General features: G+C 29.9%; 1 protein-coding gene across 50 annotated transcripts in view; it reads left to right on the top strand.

Annotated features, from left to right (window-relative positions):
• LOC116337640 (calcium-activated potassium channel slowpoke) overlaps nucleotides 1-22,893 on the top strand; it is a 62,959-nt gene that overhangs the window by 12,522 nt on the left and 27,544 nt on the right. For 21 of the 50 annotated variants that reach the window (XM_031762383.1, XM_031762339.1, XM_031762338.1 and 18 more), the window contains exons 8-9: nucleotides 12,998-13,089; nucleotides 21,524-21,634. In XM_031762383.1, the coding sequence (XP_031618243.1) occupies nucleotides 12,998-13,089; nucleotides 21,524-21,634 (203 nt within the window). Of the gene's footprint in view, nucleotides 1-2,083; nucleotides 2,176-6,227; nucleotides 6,320-12,997; nucleotides 13,090-21,523; nucleotides 21,635-22,141; nucleotides 22,248-22,893 lie in introns of all 50 variants that reach the window. The other 29 variants (XM_031762336.1, XM_031762378.1, XM_031762365.1 and 26 more) reach the window with 5 other exon arrangements.

The raw sequence follows: 22,893 nt of genomic DNA, 5'->3' as shown, positions 1-22,893 counted from the left end.
TCATTAACGATGATGGCTTTGAGTGCGCTGCTTGCATTATTGCCATTTCTAATAAATGAAAGGAAACGCGTACACATGTGATGTGCGGCATTTTTGTTTAAAATTACAATTACTGTTATTATTTTAAAAGCCCACAGGGTTATTTCTACATGCTCAAGTTATAACATCCAAGCAATGGTTTATAAGTTTTAGGCATTCCGAATGAGAATTGAATTGTGTCAGCTTTTTTTCTATTTATATATATTCGATGTATTCATGCATTTTCAGGTTTTTTGGGTTTTTTTTCACCTTTCTGTTTGGAATTTATAATTTTCCACAAAATTTGATTCAACCGTTCATTTCTTTATTCCAAGAATATAGAAAAATTCAAAAACATAAGAAAATACGTACTTTTCTCTACATTTATAACTGTATATATATATAACACATATACAAAATTAAAATTATGTCAATGAATAAAGTGTGAACAAAGAAAAAAAAAGCTTTATGGAGCCCTCTTGGATTTACTTTTTAAGTGTAATTTTCTACCTTGCGTTTTCAGTTGTTTCGTTATTTCTTGTTTTCTCGAATTTTTATTTTATTAAATTATTTAAATATGTTTCGTTCAATGGCATGCCATTTACTATTCGCCTCAACAGTTCCATTTTGCTTTCGATCTATGTCGTTTTAAATTTAAGTTTCGTTTTTTCCCAAGACTTTTATTTTTGATTTTCATTATTATTATTATTTAAATTCCCTCTCGCTCTCTCTTCTCTTTCACTCTCTCTCTCTCTCTCTCTCTCTCTCTTTCTCTGTCATTGGCATTTGAGTTTGGTTTATAATTTTCATTTTGGTTTTCATTTTATTTCTCTTTCTTGATTTTGCATGTGGAGAATGCTGGCTGCCGCATACGGTCTTCTGTAATCGTGCTTTTTTTTAAGGAAAACCATAGCGTTAATCATTAATAATCGCAGTACACAAACATTAGTGAAGAGCTTAGCTTTGACACCATTTTACGTTTTTTTTTTTCAATTCATTTTCTCGAGTATGTTTTCATTTATTTCTTTGAAATTGCTCACTATCGATTTGGTGCGCTTGTCTCAAAGAACTCTTGCTACTCTATATTCTCATATATATTTTTTTTTCGACTCCTTTGGCATTTTTCTCACAATATCTAGATAATTTCTTACTTCTACCTTTTTCTTCTTTAGTTCATTTTCGATGAATCCATTTTACATCCACTGTGCTGTCATCCCTTCCACAATTTAGATTTTTTTTACTGAATTTCACGTTGATTATTTAGTTTTTGTCATTCATCTATGTTTCTATTTTAAGTTGCTTTCCATGTTTGATGAATTGTATAATGTGTCATATGTGTTGGTTACGTCACATCCAATGTAAATATGAATGCTATATACAAAATGGTACCTGCTTGAATACTAATCTACTTCGGAAAAAAATGGGTAATTGTGAGACCAACCATGCCTCACATACTCATTCTCTCTCTATATATCTTTCTTTATTGTTTCGTTAATTGAAAAAAATAAGAAGTTAAAATCTCAGTTTAATTCTAATTTATGGAAAAGTGTCATTTAAAGCAAATTGTTTATTTTTCTTTTGTTAGTGATTCCTTTCATAAATCATGCTATTATTATAAATTATGTTATAGTATGTTTATAGTTCGTTTTTAGTTATGTCTAAATAACATAGTCTTGATAGTTTTTATTCCCAAAAATTGTGATTGCTCATATAAAATGATGTTCTATATTGAACACAGTCACAAACCAATTCTAATTTGTCATTTGTGTTGTTATGCCTATAAGTTTCTATCTCTTGTAATTTCATCATATTTTCAACGGACTAAAATTTTCAGTCAAACATTCGATCAAAGCGATTTTTTTTTTGTTCTCAAATGAAAAGACAACAAATCAAAGCCCATAAATAATTCCCAACCGTGAAACACAAAACGTAAAAATGAAGAAAACAAAAAGACTCTATTGAGAGAAGAAAAAAACCACATACTCAAACTCACACACACACAAACAAATAAACACATGCTGAATGTGAATGAAAATAAACAAAACAATTGGAACGTGTTTTATAGGCTATGTTTGCCAGCAGTATTCCAGAGATTATCGAACTAGTTGGCAGTGGGTCAAAGTATTCTGGTGAACTTAAGCGAGAGCATGGCAAAAGGTATCCCCAATCAACTTGTACTTTAAATTCGTATTACATACATTTTGATTTGAAACAATATTACGGTTATATAAATTTGACACCACGTTCCAAGCACGCAAATGTCGAACAAGACATCGATCGAAAATTGAAAAGTGAAAAAAATTATGACGACAAAACAAACATTCACCCAAATTGTATTATCTTTTCCATTGTTTGGTTGACTCAAATGCAACAGTAACAGAACTAACAAAATAAAGTTGTGATCAAATGTATTTGTGACGTATCATCGCAAGAGAGAAAGAAAAACAAGCGATCTTCATTCATTTCTCCTTCCCCTTCGAATCCACTCATTGTCGCGATGAAACACACATACATTAATGCATTCGAAATTTATCGTAAAAGGATAAAATAAAAACCATTTGGTCAGCGTACATTTTCATTTGAAATATTTATTAATTGAAGTGAATGTGTGACAACAATTCGGAAGCCATTATTCAGTCAATTTCGGCATTTTACCAGGTCGATAAGGCCATACATTTTTATTTTTCTTTCTTTTTATCCGTATAAACATCAAATTTTGCAAATAAAAAATAAATGAAACGAAATTGTATTCGTATCATCGACAATGGCTCGTTAATGACAATCAATACACAAACTTAACTTAAATAGGAACAAGTAATCAAATACAAAATTTCACGAACGAACATTTACTGAAGAGTATCATCATTTCGAAATTATATTCAAATTTAAATTGCGGATTATGTGATTTAAAATCAAGCGAATTTGTCATACATAAAACCGTTTAGAAAAAATAAATACAATCGAATGCCTTCCATCTTCCCTTCTCATGGTTGATAATTTTACCCAGTTTTCATCTACATGCTTTTAGAATTATATTACCGTTGTCGTTTTGTTATCGTTTATTAAATTCCATCGAAAGAACCAATGACAAAAACAACAGCAACAATACCACCACCATAACCACCACCATCAATAAATTCACCATACATATTTCTTAGAACAACAAAGCAAATGTTCATCATTCATTTTTATGCAATGAAACAACATTAAGTATTAATTATTGATTTTGTAATGCGATTGCTAAATGGCACCAAATAAATTTTGTTATGCTTCTAGTGCTGCACCCACATTTTCACCCAACAAAAAATTCAAAGCGGCCAAACGAAAATTGCACTGTTTCACAAAAAACTTCCAACAATTAAGTAATTTCAACAACAAAGAATGCTTTGAAATTAGTTGTTATGCTCGTAGTACATTGCCTATTACAAAATTAAAAAGTCACAATTTATCTTGTTCGATGACTTGTTGATAGATTTTTGCACCATGATTACGCATAAAACCATAAACATTGAACACACACAAAGATAAAAAAAAAAGTTATACAAAATGAAATTGAAAAGGAACTTTCTGATTAACAAACCCACCTTTGGATAAAAATTTAACGAACCCCAAATGAAAACCGTCCGTTTCAATCTGCCCGCGATTTTTTGAATAAGAAACACAAAGAATGTGTTCGGCTAATACTGTATGTGATTCGTTGTCGAAACGAATGCGAAATATTTGACTGAAATAATAGAAAAACAAATGGTAACGTCTGCACCTTTCATTCATTTTTCGTAAATTAAATACGGCTCAATGTTTGGATAAATCATCTAATAATAAGACCTTTTTTGTCGAATGAAGCTCCTCATCCCCTTTTCAACGGAAATCAATTTTCACTTCGATGTAGCACGTATGTTTTACCGAATTTCTTTCATTCTTCATTCAATGAATAAAAAAATACACTAATATATTTTCATGAATACCTTTGTTATCATTTCATAACAACTTGTTGTCTTCACGTTTACTTCTCTGCCTATCGCTTCCTCTGTCTTCTTTCATTTACCTGATCATATTCACTTCTTCTGTGGAATAAATGTATATTTCGCACACATGAAATCATCAGAGTGTGCAGATGGTATTATTTGACTCAAAATACATAGATCAAATAGACGAGCCGAAATAATGGACACCTCTGTAACCTCCTGATATTTTCATTCAAACAGAGTAGCAACGATATGTTTTGTTATTTTTCTTTTCGTTTTTTTAGTCGTTGTGAGTGACTAGCATTTTTACAGACAAAAGAAAGAAAATCATTTGGCCATTGAATAAGTGTTTCCTGTGTGTATTTCAAAATGTGCGAACCAAAAAGAACTGATACAGAGCCAATAGAACACGATTTCTCTTCTTTTCCCTAAAAGCTCTCAGTAAATCTTGCATTGCATTGCAAGCTGTGCAAGAGATATTTGTACATTAAAATCGATTCCATAGTATATACTATTCAATGGAGCTCACAACACAGCTCTCTCTTTTTCTTTTATCTCTCGCTTCCTCTTTTTATCCATGGAAAAAATAATAATTTTTTGTTTCTTTATCGTTGATATTTAGAAATGAATGTGTGTATATTTTTTTGTGAAACTTTGTAATTCTTTGTTCCCGAATAACTGATATTTGATTCCTTCATTGTTTTCATTTTTATCGTGTGTATGTGTTTTTTTTAGTGAGTTACATCTCTTTTTTGCACAGTAAACTGAAAATAATAAATAAAAGAATACAAAAATTACTCATTAGATATACCACTGTGTAGTTTATCCAAATCTCTGTTTTATTTTTGTTAAATATGCACAAGCCTCTGCTTGGAACAAAAAATACTCTTTTTTGTCTTAAAAATGTTTCTAGAAGCGTTTCCAACAAAATGACACTACATAAATGCTATTTCAAAGTATGACGTTCTTTTTACATATAAATAATCTAAAATGGTACTTTTTTCCAGCAATTATTCAAACATTTCCACTTTTTTTGCGTTGACTTTTGATTTTTGTTTTGTTCGTTTTTTTAACTCGAAATTCCACACACATTCACACACTCATACACAATATTTCTGGAGCGTTTGTGTTTCTTCATCATTGTACCTTTTTTCGGACTATTTTTTTTTTTTTTTGGTTTTGTTTTCTGTTTTGATTTTTGATATTTTCACATACACAATTAGAGTGCCACTTTCGGACAGTCAGTATTTTCCAACACATGTGTAGACACCTTTTCACTTGATTTGATACAGATTCCGAATCATCGTCTAATTTTTCTTTTTGTTTTCTCTTATTTCTGTTTTTTATTTTCATCTTAAGTTCACTTCTCAGGGTGTTTTCTAAATGCTAAGATTTTAATCGGTATGAACTATTGTAGACAAAATGTGTTTTAAGTCGTATTTTGGACGATAATGTCTGTATTTAACAATAAGTTTTTAAATAACTAATGATTACGTTCTTTTTTATTTGATTTTATATTTTTCTTTGTCAAATGCATAACTTCAAAGAGTATTTTGAAATCTTTGTACTTCTAATTTTTAACAAACCCAAAATAATGAAACTATTCATTTAGTAAATTTTGATAAGAACCTGTGGGCGATTGAAGCCTGAAGCTATATTGTGTGAATCGTTCTCGAGGGTAAGAGATTGGTGTCAAAGTTAGATCCGAAGAGAATTTTCCAATAATCTCTTTCTCCATCAATATCAACCTCTATCTCTCTCTCTCTCTCTCTGTGTGTGTGTGTCTCTCATTCGTTTGAAACGAATAGTGAGGAAATTAGGCATTATTTCTATGTTGCCATCGTTTATTTCACAATGTTGTTCGGATTAAGAAAATCGACACAGCTTGAGTTCAATAATAAAATAAAAGTTTGTAGGACAAACATTAGTTATTAAGCGGATGATGGTTCTCGCAAAAGCACCAAAATGAAAATAAACAAAACAAAAACACCATAGTTTCAAAATGAATAAAAGCAACAAAAAATGAGAACCATTGACCGAATAATATCAAGTTAGAAATTAGTTGAGAAAACCACGTTATAAAAGAGACCAACAAAACATAAACATTTTATCATACATAGTTAAAATTGAGCTACACACATATAACAAATCAAAACGAAGATATTCAATATTTAAAAAAAAAAACCACACACACGCAGTGATAAATGGGATATGATAATGATGATGTTATCAATCACAATTTAGGCGGTGTTTGCTAGTTGGATTCCAGAAATTACAGAACTGGCTGCGCAGAGAAGCAAATACGGTGGAACGTACAGCAAGGATGTTCGAAGAAGGTACACATCACATAGAAAAATGCTGTACCAGATTTGTTAACCTCTTTCATTACCTCTTTTAATTGTTTTTTTTTTTGTAATCAATTTAAAAACAAAAAAAGCAAACAACCAATCAATCGACAACAAAAAAATTATTCGTACATCAGCATACATACACAACTTTTTTTTAACAAATTGAATTGCCATATTCTTATAATATACCCTGCCTCATATAAACTTCCGATTTTTGAGTTTGTGCTTCGTATTTTGTTATGTTTTTTTTTTGTCTTTGGTTTTGTTACTTTTCTTTTCCTTTTCTCTAACAATTAGCCACCAACTTTATGTTTGTGATTCCGTTTTGTTTGCGTTTTATATTTTTAACTAACCTGAACTGGGTCTTTCGCTTCGTCTAACGGTCTCTATCTCTTTCACTTTTATCTATCTCGCCAAAAATCATGTTCACTTTTCTCTTTCATTTTTTCCTACTCTCTCTCTCTGTGTGTGTGTCTCATGCGGTTATGTTTTAAGTTTCAATCTAATTCGATTACGAGATTTATGTTTATGTGGTTGTCTTTTAGGAATTATTTTTTGTCGCTGATTTTCACCGGTTTTATTGTGTATATTCGTTTAAGTTGTGTTTTCAAACAGAGCACCCACGTACATGTTATTTTCAATACGAATTGAATTAATTTGAATGATTAATGGTAGAAGCTCAGACTGCCCGAAAATGATTCTGTTCATTTTTCCATCTGTTCAATATATAAAATATGTTTTTAAAAAAGAAATTCGTTTCATTTTTTGTTTTGAAAATCACGATGAAGACAGTTTCCCAAAAACGTACATGCAATTCCAATCGCATTTGAATACCGAATTTATTAAAGTTCAACGTGTTTCCGTTCCATCAACTTCAATTTATTGCTTCGAATGGGTATGTGTATGTGTGTGTTTGTACATTCTTTCACGCAACGAACGTAAATTCAATTCACCTTACTTCATTTCGTGCAATGGAGTTCGATTCAGTTGGAACGATAACACATACACACACATACCAAAGCAACAAAAAGACGTAAACTTTTCCGAATTTTGCCACACACACATATACATGCACACCCTATATAATCGAAACAAATTGCTCTCGCGTTTAGTTCTCTTTCTCTCTCTAGTTTTGTCCGACTTTCTCTATCTCTTTCCCGCTCTAACTCTACATTACTTTGCTAAACCATTAAAATTGCATTAAGAGCGAATAGAGTATATTGGTATTCTTTTTATTTTCGAACTAATACTATGTGACCCAGGCGCTTAAGAGCAGGCATTGGTTTCTTGGCGGCATGTGACTCGGCTCAAAAACATAGTCGATTAATTTTTGTTTTCGGTTTTATTTTTCTTTCATTGTGCAGAACATGAAAATGTTTCTTTCAATGAGTACATCAGCAAAGTAAAGCACAAACAACAACAACAAAAAAAAGCGAAAAACAGATGAATTACTACGTCTTTCAATCGAATTAATGACAATGATTTTGAATAAAAGCAATAGAACTTTTATTGTAAAAGCGGTTTAGAAACAAAACTCATTTAATCAGGCTACTTTTCTTTTATAATTTGTCATAATCAGTTCATTCGAATTATTTCATTGAAGCTTTATAATTTCACTATAATTTCCAAGTATATTTTTTTGTCTGTTCATTTTACGTTTTAAGTTTTGATGCAGTGCTTTTTTTGATGTTTGTACTAACAATTTACGTTTTACTAATTTTCGAAGTCCTATTTAACACTTGAGTTGTAGACTATTATTTTCAATCGGAACACAACTAAATAATCCGAAACTCTAACGAATTTGAGTTACTAGAACTTTTATTACAATCCCACCGAACAAGTTAGGATGTACAAATTGTTTTTTTTTTAAAACCTCATATTTTGAACAATGAATATTGCGACACAATGACAAAAAATCAGATGTGATTCAAATTAATTTAACGAAAAAAATCAAAAAAGGAACATAAAAAAAACAAAGCAATTGAAGAACAAAGCTGAAAATTGAACGTGATTCAATTAGTTGAAAAAAAAAAACACAATTACACATATACACGCACACACGCACCATTCACACCAGATTCTTTTACATTCATTGGCTAACATCAAACAGACTTGATTCCGTTTCTCACACGAGTCAATTGCACACCAATCACATCATCATTAACAACATCATCCATCAACATCATCACATTCAGACACCGTGCGATTCCAATACAGAAAATGGAATATGCCGCAAACCAAAAAATAAAAATAGATTCGATGAAAATAAAAGAAAACTAACATTTTCACATCAAATTCGAATTGACACGAATTTTTAATGTCTTTCGTTCCCACAAATCATTCGAACTTGCTTGTAAATCAAAGCCATCGATTGTTCGATATAAAGCATTCATAATTTTCATTTTTGTTACTTTTAATCGTGTTGGTTTTTTTTTTCTTAAAAAAGAAAGAAAGTAAATTTAATAATCAAACATATTATTAGTACGGTTAGCCTTGAATATATTATTGTACACTTAATCTATTTTGTTTGCATTACTTTTTTGAAACGTAACTCCTTCTTTTCCTTTTCCTGCCCGTCACAATTTCATTACTCGCATACATACTTGTGTTCGGTTGAAAAAAGAATCCAACAAATCAAAATCAAACCAAACCAAATGAAATGAAAACAAAACAAACATTTAAACATAAATGAATGCTTGAGAATAAACACAAAACTTCATTTTGAGTGGTAGCAATGGCGAAAAAACGTCCCACTTAAAATGGTAAATGTAAAAGAAACTGTAAAATTTATTGTAAAATTTACCAGTGCCAAACGCTAATGGTGTAACGAAATAATGTAATTTCTTTTGTGCGTACCATTTTTAGTTCGATGTTTTTGCATGCGATGAATTCAAACGCCAACTTCTTTGCTTATGCTCAAATAATTGTTCAACAATTATTATTCTCTGGCATTCATATTATATTTAATAATTGCACTGACTTTTTTTTTGTCCGTATTAATTAACTTCTTAAATATAAACAGACATTTATTTACTTTCTTTAATTCGAATTTCAATTTTAAAAGCAATAAATAAAAATACAGCAATTTTGTTCAATGCTTCGTATAATTTTCTAGTCCAAATAAAGAGAAACACACATAGACACCATCATATTATTGTTTTGAGGCAATTTTTAGATTGTAATTAGAAAACTGAATCTATAGTTCTGCTTTGCAGAGATTTTTATTACATGTATATGTCAAAATTTGTTGTGAATAAAGCAAAAAAAAATTAGATGTGGTGACTATTAGTTATACGCAGATCGAGGCGTATCCTTTCCAGTTTTTAGTGATGGGAATACGCTAAAGCGATTTTGTATAGTTTTTGTTTTACATTAAATTAGATCACATTAACAAATTGTAATCCGATTCTAAAAATCATAATGAAAACACCTTCGAAAACGATTAGAGCACAAACTTTGCTAAATTAATTGGCAGTTTAGAAACAAAAACAAAAATCTAATAAATGAGAACGAATATTTTTTTTTCTTTCGTTTTTTCTTTATGATTTGCTTACGATTTTACATTGCACATATAACTTTTATACATGAACACCGATGAACACACTCAAAGACAAGATGAAAAACTTTTTGTTTGTTCATTCATTATCACATGTCGTCCGTCACATAAATCTTTTTTCGCCAACTATTTTCTATCCCAATTAAAATCGTCTTTTTGTCTACCTATTTATCTCTCACACACACACATACACATACCTTTTTTCCACTACTTCATCAATTTAAAACTGCTAAAATGTAGCTAAACTAATAAATAATGCTCTTATATACATTTTGACCGGAATGTAGTGAGTTTTATACACATATATATTATATATTGTACATTTAATATTTGAATCATTGCTTGCACAGCCTGAATGCCGCAGCCACGCATCTTAGAATCAATAATTTACATTTTTATTATAACTTTATTTCTTCTATTGGACATACAGCCATTTAATCAATAATCATTTGTCTCTCCGTGTTAATTTTTGCGTTTTATTCTCTCTTCTTTTTACTTCCATAACAACTAAGTAATTTTCTTTAAAATCGTTTCGCATTTACCCAATACAATAATAAACAGCAATAACCAACAACAACAACAAAAAAAAAATCATGAAAATTGTACATTGTACTCACTGGATTGTAAATATATAGAATCGTAAGGATTTATTGCGCGTATATGTAGAGTTTATTATAATTAGTGATATGAAAAACAATTATAAAAATAGCAGCAACTTGATCTGTTATAAGAAATTGTTCAAAAAGTGTGCTCTGCACAGAAATTTATCCATCAACACTATGCAATGCAACATTATTTAAGAAAAAAATTGCCGAATACTTTACGATGCAATTTTTTTCAATCTATCTTTCTCTCTGTCTCTCTTTTTTCTCACAACAATAGTACTTTGAAATAAGATGAAAGTGAATTTTGAGTAGCACAAGTGTCCCAAGAAATCGACGCCTTAAACAATTTTGATGGGTTAAAATTAAAAAAATAAATGCGTTTCACAGTAAATGTGCGAGATTTTTTTTTTATGAAAATCCTTTTTTTCGCAAATAAATGCACGGTATTCAATGAAATTCATAAAATTATTCGCGTTTTTTTTCCATTCATTTCATATTGCGTATCCGAGCAATGTATGTGTAAAATGCTACCGGAACCAGAGTGCATCTACTAAGTGCAAATAGAGTGAATTTTGTATGTATGAGAGGAAGTAATATACGATAGTAAAATCAAGAGAGAAAGTTCGAATGAGTTGAGTCAGTGCGTATTGTGTGTTTATATATATATATACCGTGTATGACCGCATCATTATTTATTATATCACACAAAAACACACACATAGCGATATTGTGCAGTTGCCAATAATATTTATTGCGATAGATTCGGTGTAATTGTGACCCAATAAAAAAGTGATTGAGAAAAATGAACATGAATGAGTGAGAATCTGGAAAATGCAGCGTCAATTATTCAGATGGAAGCGAACGCACGCGTGACCTCGCTACAAAACATTATGTAATGTCTCATAATGCGATTTTTTTATATTATATTTTATTTCATCTCTTAGTTCTTCTCTATTCTTCTTTTGTTTTTATGTTTCAATTTATTGCTATTTTTTCTCTCGTTTTTTCTCGCTCTCTCTCTCTTTCTCTCGATAAAATCCGAATGATTTTCACCCCTGTTTCACCCCCCAACCCCCCATTTTTTGGTCGGATATTATATGTTCTATTTTGATGAGATTTTTGTAGCAACTTCTCTGTTTATTGGGAATTTATATATACATACAAATAGTTGCGCAACAAAGGTACAACATTTTAATTCATGTAAATAATGTATTGAAATAAAATAAAATATAAGAATGCTTACGTCATATGTACAAAAAGGAATTTGAAAGAGAAAAAAGAGCCGTAAGCCACTCGGTTTGATGAATATGAAATAAGAAGGGGTTAAATTAAGTAAAATTACGTCTGTTATTTATCATCCCGAATTATATAACAGTTTAACTGAAATATTTGCAGCAAATGTTATTATTGAAATGAGCATAAAATATTAACCATTTTTCGTAATGTGCATTAGTTTATAGATATGCTATTTATTTAAATGAAATATAAAACAAACAAACATACACACACACAATATGACCAATTCAATGAGTCATTTAGGCATGAAATATGAATGGACGTTTAATGAAAATGCTTAGTTATATGATTAACATGATAGTGAATCAACAAAAAAAGCCGGTGCTAAAATAGGACGATAACAACAACAAAATGAACAATAAATATAGCAATTAAGTGATACGATTTACAGCCGTCAGCCGTCGATGAGCACAATGCAGACGAAATTATCTTGTAATAAAATGATCGTGTAGACCTCAGAATCAACAATCCTCAATTAACATAACAAAAAATTAATCATTATAAATCAACCATATATTTAAAACAAAATTGAAAAATCAACAAAAGAAACCATCATCAACAACAACAACAAATGCTACTGCTACTACACGCATAAGAATCAAACCAAAAAAATCTTCCATATCCAATTCAATTTATTCTCTCTCACATACACATTTTTGTTTTTTTTTTTCATTTCTATAAATGAAAATGTATAATAATTGAATGTTCAATGAATAACATTTTTTGTAGGTTAAAAACAATTCGACAACTAAAAACACAATCGACATGTGAAAAATGTAGACATTGCTTTTGCTAAACTTTTATCAACATATAACGCACTTATCGATCCTTTGAATGAACAATGTTCTTAACAAATTATCTTAATTATTATTTTAAAACAGTTACCAAAAAAATCTTCATTTAAAATTGATCATTTTTAACTGTAAAAAAAAAACGAACAAAATAGAATTATCATTTTTTATTCGTGATTGATAATTTCTGCATTGGTTCTGCATTTGAATTTAATGTTTCTCCTCTGTTTTCGTTAAGTTTGTGTTTATTTAATTTTAATTAGCAAAAACAACCAACAAACAACAACAATCGTACAAAATTCCAATTAATTGATGACAAATTATTACTAAAACCAAATTATCCTTTAATTTATTTAATTAAAAATTAATCGTTATCTCCTCATCCTGTTAATGTGTTGCTCTTGTGTGTGTGTCTCAGGCAATATTCGCAAGTTGTATACCAGAGATAATAGACTTGATTGGAACTAGACCCAAATATGGGGGAACATTGAAGAACGAAAAAGGTCGAAGGTGAGAGCAAAGCCAAAAATTAAAACAAGCAAAAAAAAAACAAATCCAACAAAAACCAATCCAATTAATTAATTTTATATTTAAAAAAATACATCAAAATAACATCAACAAATGCCCATTTTATTTTTTTAAAAACACATCATGCGTTCAACCTCATACTATAATAGTCATTATTATTTATTTATTTATTTTGTTTTTGGTTTGGTCGTTCATTTCATAATTTTCCTCAAAAACAACAAAACATCAAATACATAAATAACAAATCCATCATTTCCTTGGCTTATCACATATATTTTGCGCAAAAGTCAGTATTTCGATTTTCACACAAGTTTTATGTTGACCATTATGTGGAATCATCGTTCGCATAATGTTAATAAGCTCCGAAAAACATAATTGTCCAATAGGTCACGCCAAGGACCTTTCTTTTTTTCATTCGAATTTCATTGCCAAAATCAAACCAACAAAAACGTGTTATTATCACGCGAATGTCGTTCAAACGTATGAAAATTTCGATATTGACTTTTGTGCATCAAAATATACATAAACAACATCCCCAAATACACGCACAAATGTAATACACGAAAAACAAATTGAGACTGCTTTGCATACATTTCATTCGGTTCAAATTTCTTCACCATACATACACCTCTTCAACAAAAAAAAAAAACATAAAAAAAGCTACAGTAAAGTCCCAACAACAACAACAACAACAATTAAAATCAAACTGGCAATAATGGTCGAAGAAAGCGAAAAGAATAAAACATATAATATAGAGCAAAAAAATGAAGCAATACAAAATAAAAACCGAATAGTTGATGTTCTGTAAAGAAGCATTCCTTGTTTGTGAATCACATTGATTTAAGTGTGTTTGTAAACATTCCGTTATTTTGAGTTTTGGTTCATTCAATAATTTTTTTCTTTCTCTCGAGATTTTGGTTTTTGTGTCATGCGAATTGATTTTTGTACACCAAATTGGATGTTTACTATTTTGTGTTATGTTTTTTTCCGCCTACCTCAATATCTCTAATCTATATATTGTACAATCCATTTAATTGCCAAAATTCGTTTAATTTATGTCGTGCTTTCTATCTTTAGTTTCAAAAAGTTCCGTCGCTTTTGTCATATGTGAAATGAATGTGTGAACGATTCAAAAGAAAAAATACATCGTCCTGACTTCATTCCGTTCGACATACGCAAAAGTAGTGGATACTTTCAATTTAAAACAAAAAAAATCTCAACAAACAACGTTGCCAAAGTGTACAGAGATGATTTTGACGCTTTCTAAACAAACAAACGATAGGATACTGGAAAAGCTTTCATTTTTTCACAACTTAATGAAAATTGAAAACATTGCCCCAACGCATGTGAAATTTCTATTTTTGCTTCCAACTTATTTTTTTATAAGGAAGTATCGTTGGCTGGTTTGGAAGGCGATAAAATTGTCTATGAATTCTATATGACGTACTATACTGTGTATCTTGATGTCAATGTGTATGTTTAGCCTGACTCAATTCTCATTTTTTTTCCGTAATATCACAACGAAATAAAATAAATTAAATAACAAACTACACTGTACTCTGTAAAATCTTCGACAATTTCGATGCGATTAGAAATGTTTTACATAAAATCTATATATTGCAAGTGAGAAATAAATTCCAGACAAATCTCTCATATGATCTGCATCGTCGTCTTCGTTTCTTGTCATTTTATGGCCAATTTCGGCCAAACATTTGGATTCGACACCACCAGAGTTCATATTAAATGTGAATAAAAATGAAAATCAAACGAGAATCTAAAGTCAATAAATTGAAATCTAAATTGGATGGCGTCCAACTCCTATGTTTTCAACCGGCACACCAAACGAATGGAGAATATTTATTTTGTAGACGTAAATACAAGTAAAGAAATTAAAAATATTTGGTATGGAGCCAGTTTGCATTAAATATATGGATATTATATATTTAAATCGCATTAATCGCAAAAACGAATTTTATGTGACTTTTTTTTTCGTAATGCATATATCAAATATTAATTGAATAAAAATAAACCCTTTCCGAAATATTGTTATTGCACGCTTTTTGACATAATTTTTCGGTATCCTTTGCTCAATTCGTTTGATTTCATACGATTTCTAATACTAACTTTATCTATTTCGTGTTTACCGGAACGTGGAAAATCTATTGCATATGTCTTATACTTTGTACATTTTTCTTCCAATAATGTGTATTACATCGATTTAATTGTTTTGCAAATTATATATAAATCATTTATCTGAAATTTAAATATGCAATCATTTTAAATTAAAATGGGATATCTCCGACCATCTCCGACTCATCTGAATGTTATGCAAAGTGATTAAAGCGCCTATATTGACTATTTTTATTCGTATGTACCATTTGCCTTCCAAGCCAATAACAAAAAAAAAAAAAATCGATGACATTTCATGTAACGAATATAATATATTTCATGGTTCCATAAACCCTCATATATCTTGAAATTCCTAATTTTTCTTTGAATTAAAAATTTCCTTTTAATCATTATTATGCATTCCATATTATACTACATCTAAGTAGATCAAAGTATTAAATATAATTTTGATTTGCCAAATATTGACATTTCATACTATTTGAAATGAAAAAAGCACCCAAAATGTGTGTCTTTCATTTCGGACTATAAAATGTTTTTATTCAGCATAAAATATCCTTTTGTTTGACATTCGTGTATTTACATATCCCTCTTCATGCTGCTTATTTAACATGTGATATATAAGGTGTATACTATTATATTGATCCATAGAACATAATCATACATAAGTTTGATTGAAAAATGTTCAGTTGATCGATACAATATAATGCACGTTGTATAATCTATATTTACTTCATGTTTGCATATATGTATTCTTTTATATGTTGTTTATCTGACTATTTGCATCAATTCTTTTGTACGCGCGTCTAATTCGAATCCATTTAATGAATGCGTCGTCATAAGATGCGTTATCAAAGGGAAAAATAAACATCAGCAAACGAAATTTAACGACCTGAATGAGTGTCACGACTTATTCTCATTCACACTCTCACACTGATTGGCCTGATTCCGTATTGAAAAATTACGAATGTTTACACATAACATTTGTAAATTTCAATTGAGTACTCTTTGATTTGGTTCATCTTGCTTATATTGGATTGTTGTAACACTACCAATTGTCAAAATAGCGAATCGACTTTGAATCAATATAAATCAAACAAAACAGCACCACTGAATGTGTGCGCACACTGTTCAAATCAAATGACAACCATATTAAACGATCGATCAAATGAACGCTTCAGAATAACATTCAGAACATTATTTGAGTACAAGGAAAATTAAGCGTTCGACATTTTTTCTCGTTTGCACTCAAATACAGTTCGAAATATATTCTCAAGCGTTCGAATTTATATGTGCATTTGCATATGTACGTTTTGTGCATGTTTGTAAAGTGAAAGCATGATGAAAAATCAATTTATGTACATCTGCTAACAGTGACACTCTGTTTTGCAGTGTATATGGCAAGTAGTAACACTACGATGACATACACAGATGCAGATGCATAATTTCACTTAAAATGACAGTGTATCGTCGTCATTCCTAACTCAAATCATGGATAATTAACAAAACAAACATTTCTTATATATGCATTTTACACATTTGGCTTTCGATCGCTTAATTTCTAGTGTTGTTCATTAAATTTAGATAACCAACTTCATCATATCGAATAATGTAAAATCAATATGAACATCACGAAGACAAACATATGATCCAATACACAATCAGATATGAAAATGATGTCACAGTACATTTAAAAATAAAATAAAAATTCAATTTTGGTGAGAAAAAAAAATACACAATACAATTCGAAAGCTGGTGAGTGCTCGAGTTTAAATCACCAGCTTTTGAGTTATTTTATATCTTCTTTTTTCTCTATTCATTCTTTGATAATTTTTTTCATAATGAGCAACATGACGTTTTTCGTCCCCAAAAGATTAGTGGTCATTCATCGAACTTTGTCACATTTGTCAAATAATGTTTAAAGTCGTTGTCATCGTTATTTGTTTGTCAATTTTTCTGCCAGATTCAACAACCATTGAAATTGATTTAATTTGGATTTTTTTCTTTTTTTTTGCACAAGATCTCTATCTATTTGATGCATTTGTATCCGATACGTTATTGAACGAAACATGAAATGCAAAAAAAAAAAAAATGGATTCCGTTTCAAAGTGTAATAAAAAGGAGCACGTATTTAATAAAGCACACCCCACATTTCCGGATAAAGGCATAAATAAAACCGGATAAAGGATCGTTTCTTGTAAACAACATTTCATACCTAAACAAAAACCGGCCAAATCGATAAAGAAATGCTAATTTCAGCCATATGGGCATTTCATACATTCCTATTTTATTGATTTTACTTCAACAATGTAAAAGACGATAAATAGATTGTCATTTGGACATCCATTTATTTTTCTAATTATTCCAATCGCACCTCACGCATATGCAAACACTTACAGAGAAACCCAAATCGAATCAAATGAAATACCCACCTTATGCTCATTAAATTACAGCATTGGTTCTGTCCCATGAACCATACATGGGCACAGGGGGTGCCCCCTTACATTTTTTCCGTGCCCATGTATGCCATGAACCATTTGGAAATACTGGTTATAATGACATTAAAAAAATGTGTCTACAAAAATATAAGCCTGCGGTGGAAAGTTGTTCAATGTACGATAGAAAACATGGTCAATTTCTTGCGAAATGAAAAAAAAACCATGTCTTCAACCACATGTTCTACATTTTTTGAATGTTTTCCATTCACGACCACTTCGAGCCTAGCTTTGAGCTTGTTGATTTCTTCGGAAAAAGTTTAAACATTTCCTTTCTCTACTGAATCAATTTTAACATCATTTCAGATGGTCTGAGATGTTTTGAAATTAATAACCACAAGAAATGTTTGCAATATTTTCAATTTTACTCTGACTCTATTAGTTTGATTTGCATTGTATATTGTAATATCTCTCTCTATTTCTCTCACATATATAATATTTGTTGACTCAACATCATAATTTCTTTGGTTTAAATTTTATTTGGTACTCACCAAATGGGTTTTATATATAATAATATAGATTTATTGCACTGAAACTAAATTTAATTCTGTACTATTTATTATTGTCAGAATATACTAGTTAATTATGTCGGAACGAGTCTTGTATAAACGAGAACGATTTTTGTTTTCAATAAGTGATGCGTACGGTGATTTTTGACAAAAAAAAAAAGATATTATTCCACTATATTTTGACTATACTAAAACAAGGGTTAATAAAATAATGATCAAAATGAAGACATTTTTGAAATATGGAATGATTTCATGTGGGACAAATGAACGCACATATTTTATTTATTTTTTATTCTTGTACCAATTTTTTTTTTAGAAAGATTTCAAATTGAATGTGTGACACGAAACACAACGAAAAAGAAAGAACATGAAAAAGTAAAATTGATCATAGTTGTATTTTCCATTTTATTTCCAAGTGTATCCATTTTCTGTCTGACGTATTAGTTGAATCTCATGTAATAAATGATTTATGTTGTCTTGTTTTCGATGCAACAATGCGAATAGCACATCTCAAACATTTCAACCGAACAAATTGTTGTGTATTTCTGTCTATTAGTTCATTTGTTATGTATATAATATATTTATAGTAACTATCTAATGAAACCAATTAGATGTTTATATTTAAATAACAGTCGACATTTTGTTGAGCGAGAAAAAAATCATAACCAAAAACTCAATATCGTAGGATGAAAATTAGGAAATATATGTGTTTTTATATTTGATTAGTTAATGCGTGGCAAGGCATTTAATCGTAGTTGATTGCTACCACAAAAATCCCACGATTTAGCGAAGATATTTAGTGCAAATATTTACACTAATTGATCCCGTATATAGTTAATCAATGAAATTTAAAAAAACACATGTGTATATTTGAAGTACAATTGCTACTTAGAAAGCAAAATACAAACGACATAAAAATTTGAATGAATCGCATACCTTTTGTTCTCATCATATGCTTTAATCACACGTACATTTTTGTTTAACTAAAATAGAAATGAAGCTCCGGCAAATACCGTCAACCGTTGCATATCCGTCAAATGTTTATCCTTTTGGTCTATATCACAATTCCAAATATAATTCACATTTCGTTCGGTACTCTTTTATGTTTGAACCATTTAATTTCCATTAAAAAAAAATTCGAATTTCGACCGGAAATTTTCATCAAAACTTAACACACATACATATATTCCTGACGATCACCGTTTATTATACAAACCAAACTATTCTTACTTTGAAAAATGTATAATATCTACACATACCATCAAATCATATTTTCATTTAATTTAAAAAAAAAAACACTACAAACATTAAATATGATGAAAAACAACAACTACAAAACCGAATACATTTCGACATGTCTGATATGCTGAATATTTTATATGGTTGCAATTTTACAGGTGATTTTGTCCAAAGTGAGAGAATGAGAGAAAGAAATTGAATTAAAAAAAATAAATGTGTGGGTTATATTTTGAATGATGTGAAATTAAAATGAGTTGATTTAAATAAATGTAATGACGATTATCCACAAAGTATATAGTGAGTTGTCTCTCAAATATTTTTTCTATCTATTTAACTCATTCATTTACATTTATGGTTCCGTTCCTGTTTCATTTCATTTTCAAAACCAAAACACACACACATACAAAAAAAACTTCTTTTCAAGCATTTGTTTTAACAACGATTCTACAAAATGCACTTTATTTGTTTGAATATTAAAGAAACTTTATTCACATAGTTTGAATCAGATATATATATTTTTTTAAATTGGAACCATAAATCGGCTATTAAAAGAAAGAGAAACAAACCCGCGGGAGTTTAAAAAAAACAAGCAATGATGAGAATTTGTGTCAAAAAAGGAATTGTGAATATTTTTCGAAGGCTTGAAACGCTTCATAATATGCAATCAAATGGCTAAGTAACCAGAATTGAATAGCAGCCGCCGCAGCACCACCTAGGAACGCACGCATTTCACATTTCCAAATTAGTCAATTCTAGAACACCTAAATTAAAAAATAATTTAAAAAAATGGAATTTTGCTCGCATTTCTCTCAACAAGGATATAAATGGGAAAATAAAATAACACACAAAATGGTACTAATCACATGCGCATCAAATTGGAAATGTCCCGTTCCACACAAAGAAATGTCTGCAATTTTTCGCACACCATTTGTATCTTTTAGAAATTAGCTTGATAATTTTTGTTTTAAATTATCTCTTGTAATTGTTGATTGATTACTGTAGTTGTTCACTTTCCACTATTGATTTATTCAGTACAGCTCTGTATGCATTAGTAGTTTTACTATTGTATGCCTGTCACATATTCACTCTTTTTAAATCTCAATTTTTGGATTAGATATTCTTTATTATGAAACGAATAGAGCTGTATTAATGAGCTTTATAAAAAGAAATAGTGTTTTTTAACTCAAGCGAATGATATTGTATGCATTTTTTGAAAGATTTCTTTTTGTTTCTCGATTAGTTTCATAAAACAAACTAACAACAATCGAAAAAAAAAATGTTTGAAAAAAAAAAACAATCGAAAAAAAAACATTCAAAAAATCATTTTCCATTTTTTTTCCAAAATGAAAAGCCAAATTAATACACCCCAATAATAACAACAATACACACGATTTATTTTCCACTTTTTATTTAATAAAAAAAAAAACATTTTTTTGTCAACTTTATGTTTGAAATAACCGAACGACATCCAATTTTTAGAACACATACACGAATTTGAACACATACACACATTTCACACGAATTTGAACCCAAACAAAAAAAAATTCAAATGAAACTCAAGTAGTCGCTATTATTCAATTGACCAGATAAACAAATCTATAAATGTTTGATTTTGTCATGCCGCATATAAATTTCAATATAAAATCGAAACGAAAAGCAGCGAACAGTGAAAATGCATGAAATTTTCCAGAATTCAAACTAAACTTTTTTTTTTCATTAAAATTATGCTTGTATGCCAATTTAATTGAGGAATTGCATCGTTATGAAAATTTTGGAGAATTTCATACATTTTTGCACATATTAGTTTTTAAGTAAAACCATTTCAAATATTTCCATTTTGAAATTCTAATAAAAATAATTCTCTTTTACTCGCAACAACAACAAAAAAAACCAATCAACCCACCCGATATATCGTCGTCATGCATTGTGTGCGTATCAATGTTTTTTCCAATGTGTGCTTTCACATGTTTGAAAACAAAATCACACACACACATTCAATGTGCGCACAAACTAAAACCAAATTGGACCATCAACCAACGTTCGTAGACATATTGTCGTATGCGGTCACATAACCTACGAGTCGGTGTCACATTTTCTCAAGGATTTTTTGCACGAGGATCGTGAAGATGTTGACGTTGAAGTTGTATTTTTACATCGGTAAGATTCTTTACGAAATGCCTTTCATAAACATACGTGGTAAATGAATAGACACTATCATTTGTTAGATGATTTTGAGCTCTTTTTCGTTGTTATTGTCATGTCAATAAAAAAAATTGAGATAAATTAAATTCTTCCAAGTTTACTGTTTGAAACGAAAATTCTACCAAAGAAAAATAGCTCAATTTTTAATAGCAATGAAGTAACCTACCCAAAGCATCCCATCCTCCTGGTCCACTATCCCTTCCAAAACCATATTCCCTTAGGCTGGTAGATATTTTAAAATAATTTCATGAGTTAGAACAATAAATGTCTACATTTTCAATAAATGAATCAAACAAATGAATCCCTCCAATTCAAAACGAAAAAAAAATTTGCACACCTGAGTTATAAAACAAAATACGATCGACGTTTTACGTAAAACGATATGCGAAACAAATCGCATATATGACATATTCATCTTGATAAATAACACCGTAAAATGAATCATACATCGCGCAACTGTAGCAAGGAGCCTGATCTGGAACTAGAAGGTCTATTGAAGCGTCATTACACGACAGTGGAGTTTTTTCAGGGAACAATGATGAATGCAGTCGATTTGGAACGAGTCAAGGTATTTAAAATCAACCAACTCAAAACGATCTCTCTTTCTCTATATGTCAAAAAACAAAAACATATTCGCTCAACACACAACAACATTATATAAACAAACAAAATAATCTTCAGTACATAATTGGTTTGAACGAAGTAAACTACAACAACTACCACCATACAAACAATAACAAAAAAAAATACAACCCAGACCAGACCAGAGACAACCAATATTTTTCTATATATTCAACTTTTAACTTTATATCACAATCATTTCAACTTTTCACATTACACTACTTTTATTTAATGCGTTCGAATATTTCAAACTGTGCGCAATTTTCAAGCAACTTATTCGATTTTCCCAATTTGCATATATTCTTCTCTGTTTATTTTTCTTTTATTTTTAATTTTGGTTTTTCCATTTCCGATTCAAATTGATAATACAGTTCTATTGCTTTCGACCAAATCAACTTTTGTTTTTAAAACGATTCAGTTCTTGGCCATTCAATCCATAAATCTATCTCACATCGCATTCGACCATTATGCATATTACTGTTAGTAACAACGATATTTATATTTGATTGCTCACGAACGCTCGCTCTCTATGTTGTATATTATTTGAATGAAATATTGATTTAACTATTCTCGTGTGTCAATCTTTCGAGCTC

This window comes from Contarinia nasturtii, unplaced genomic scaffold (assembly GCF_009176525.2).
Source record: "Contarinia nasturtii isolate CC-2019 unplaced genomic scaffold, AAFC_CNas_1.1 Cnas_scaffold_285, whole genome shotgun sequence".
In the NCBI taxonomy this organism is placed as follows: Eukaryota; Metazoa; Arthropoda; class Insecta; order Diptera; family Cecidomyiidae; genus Contarinia; species Contarinia nasturtii.
This window is presented reverse-complemented; position numbering and strand designations above follow the sequence as displayed.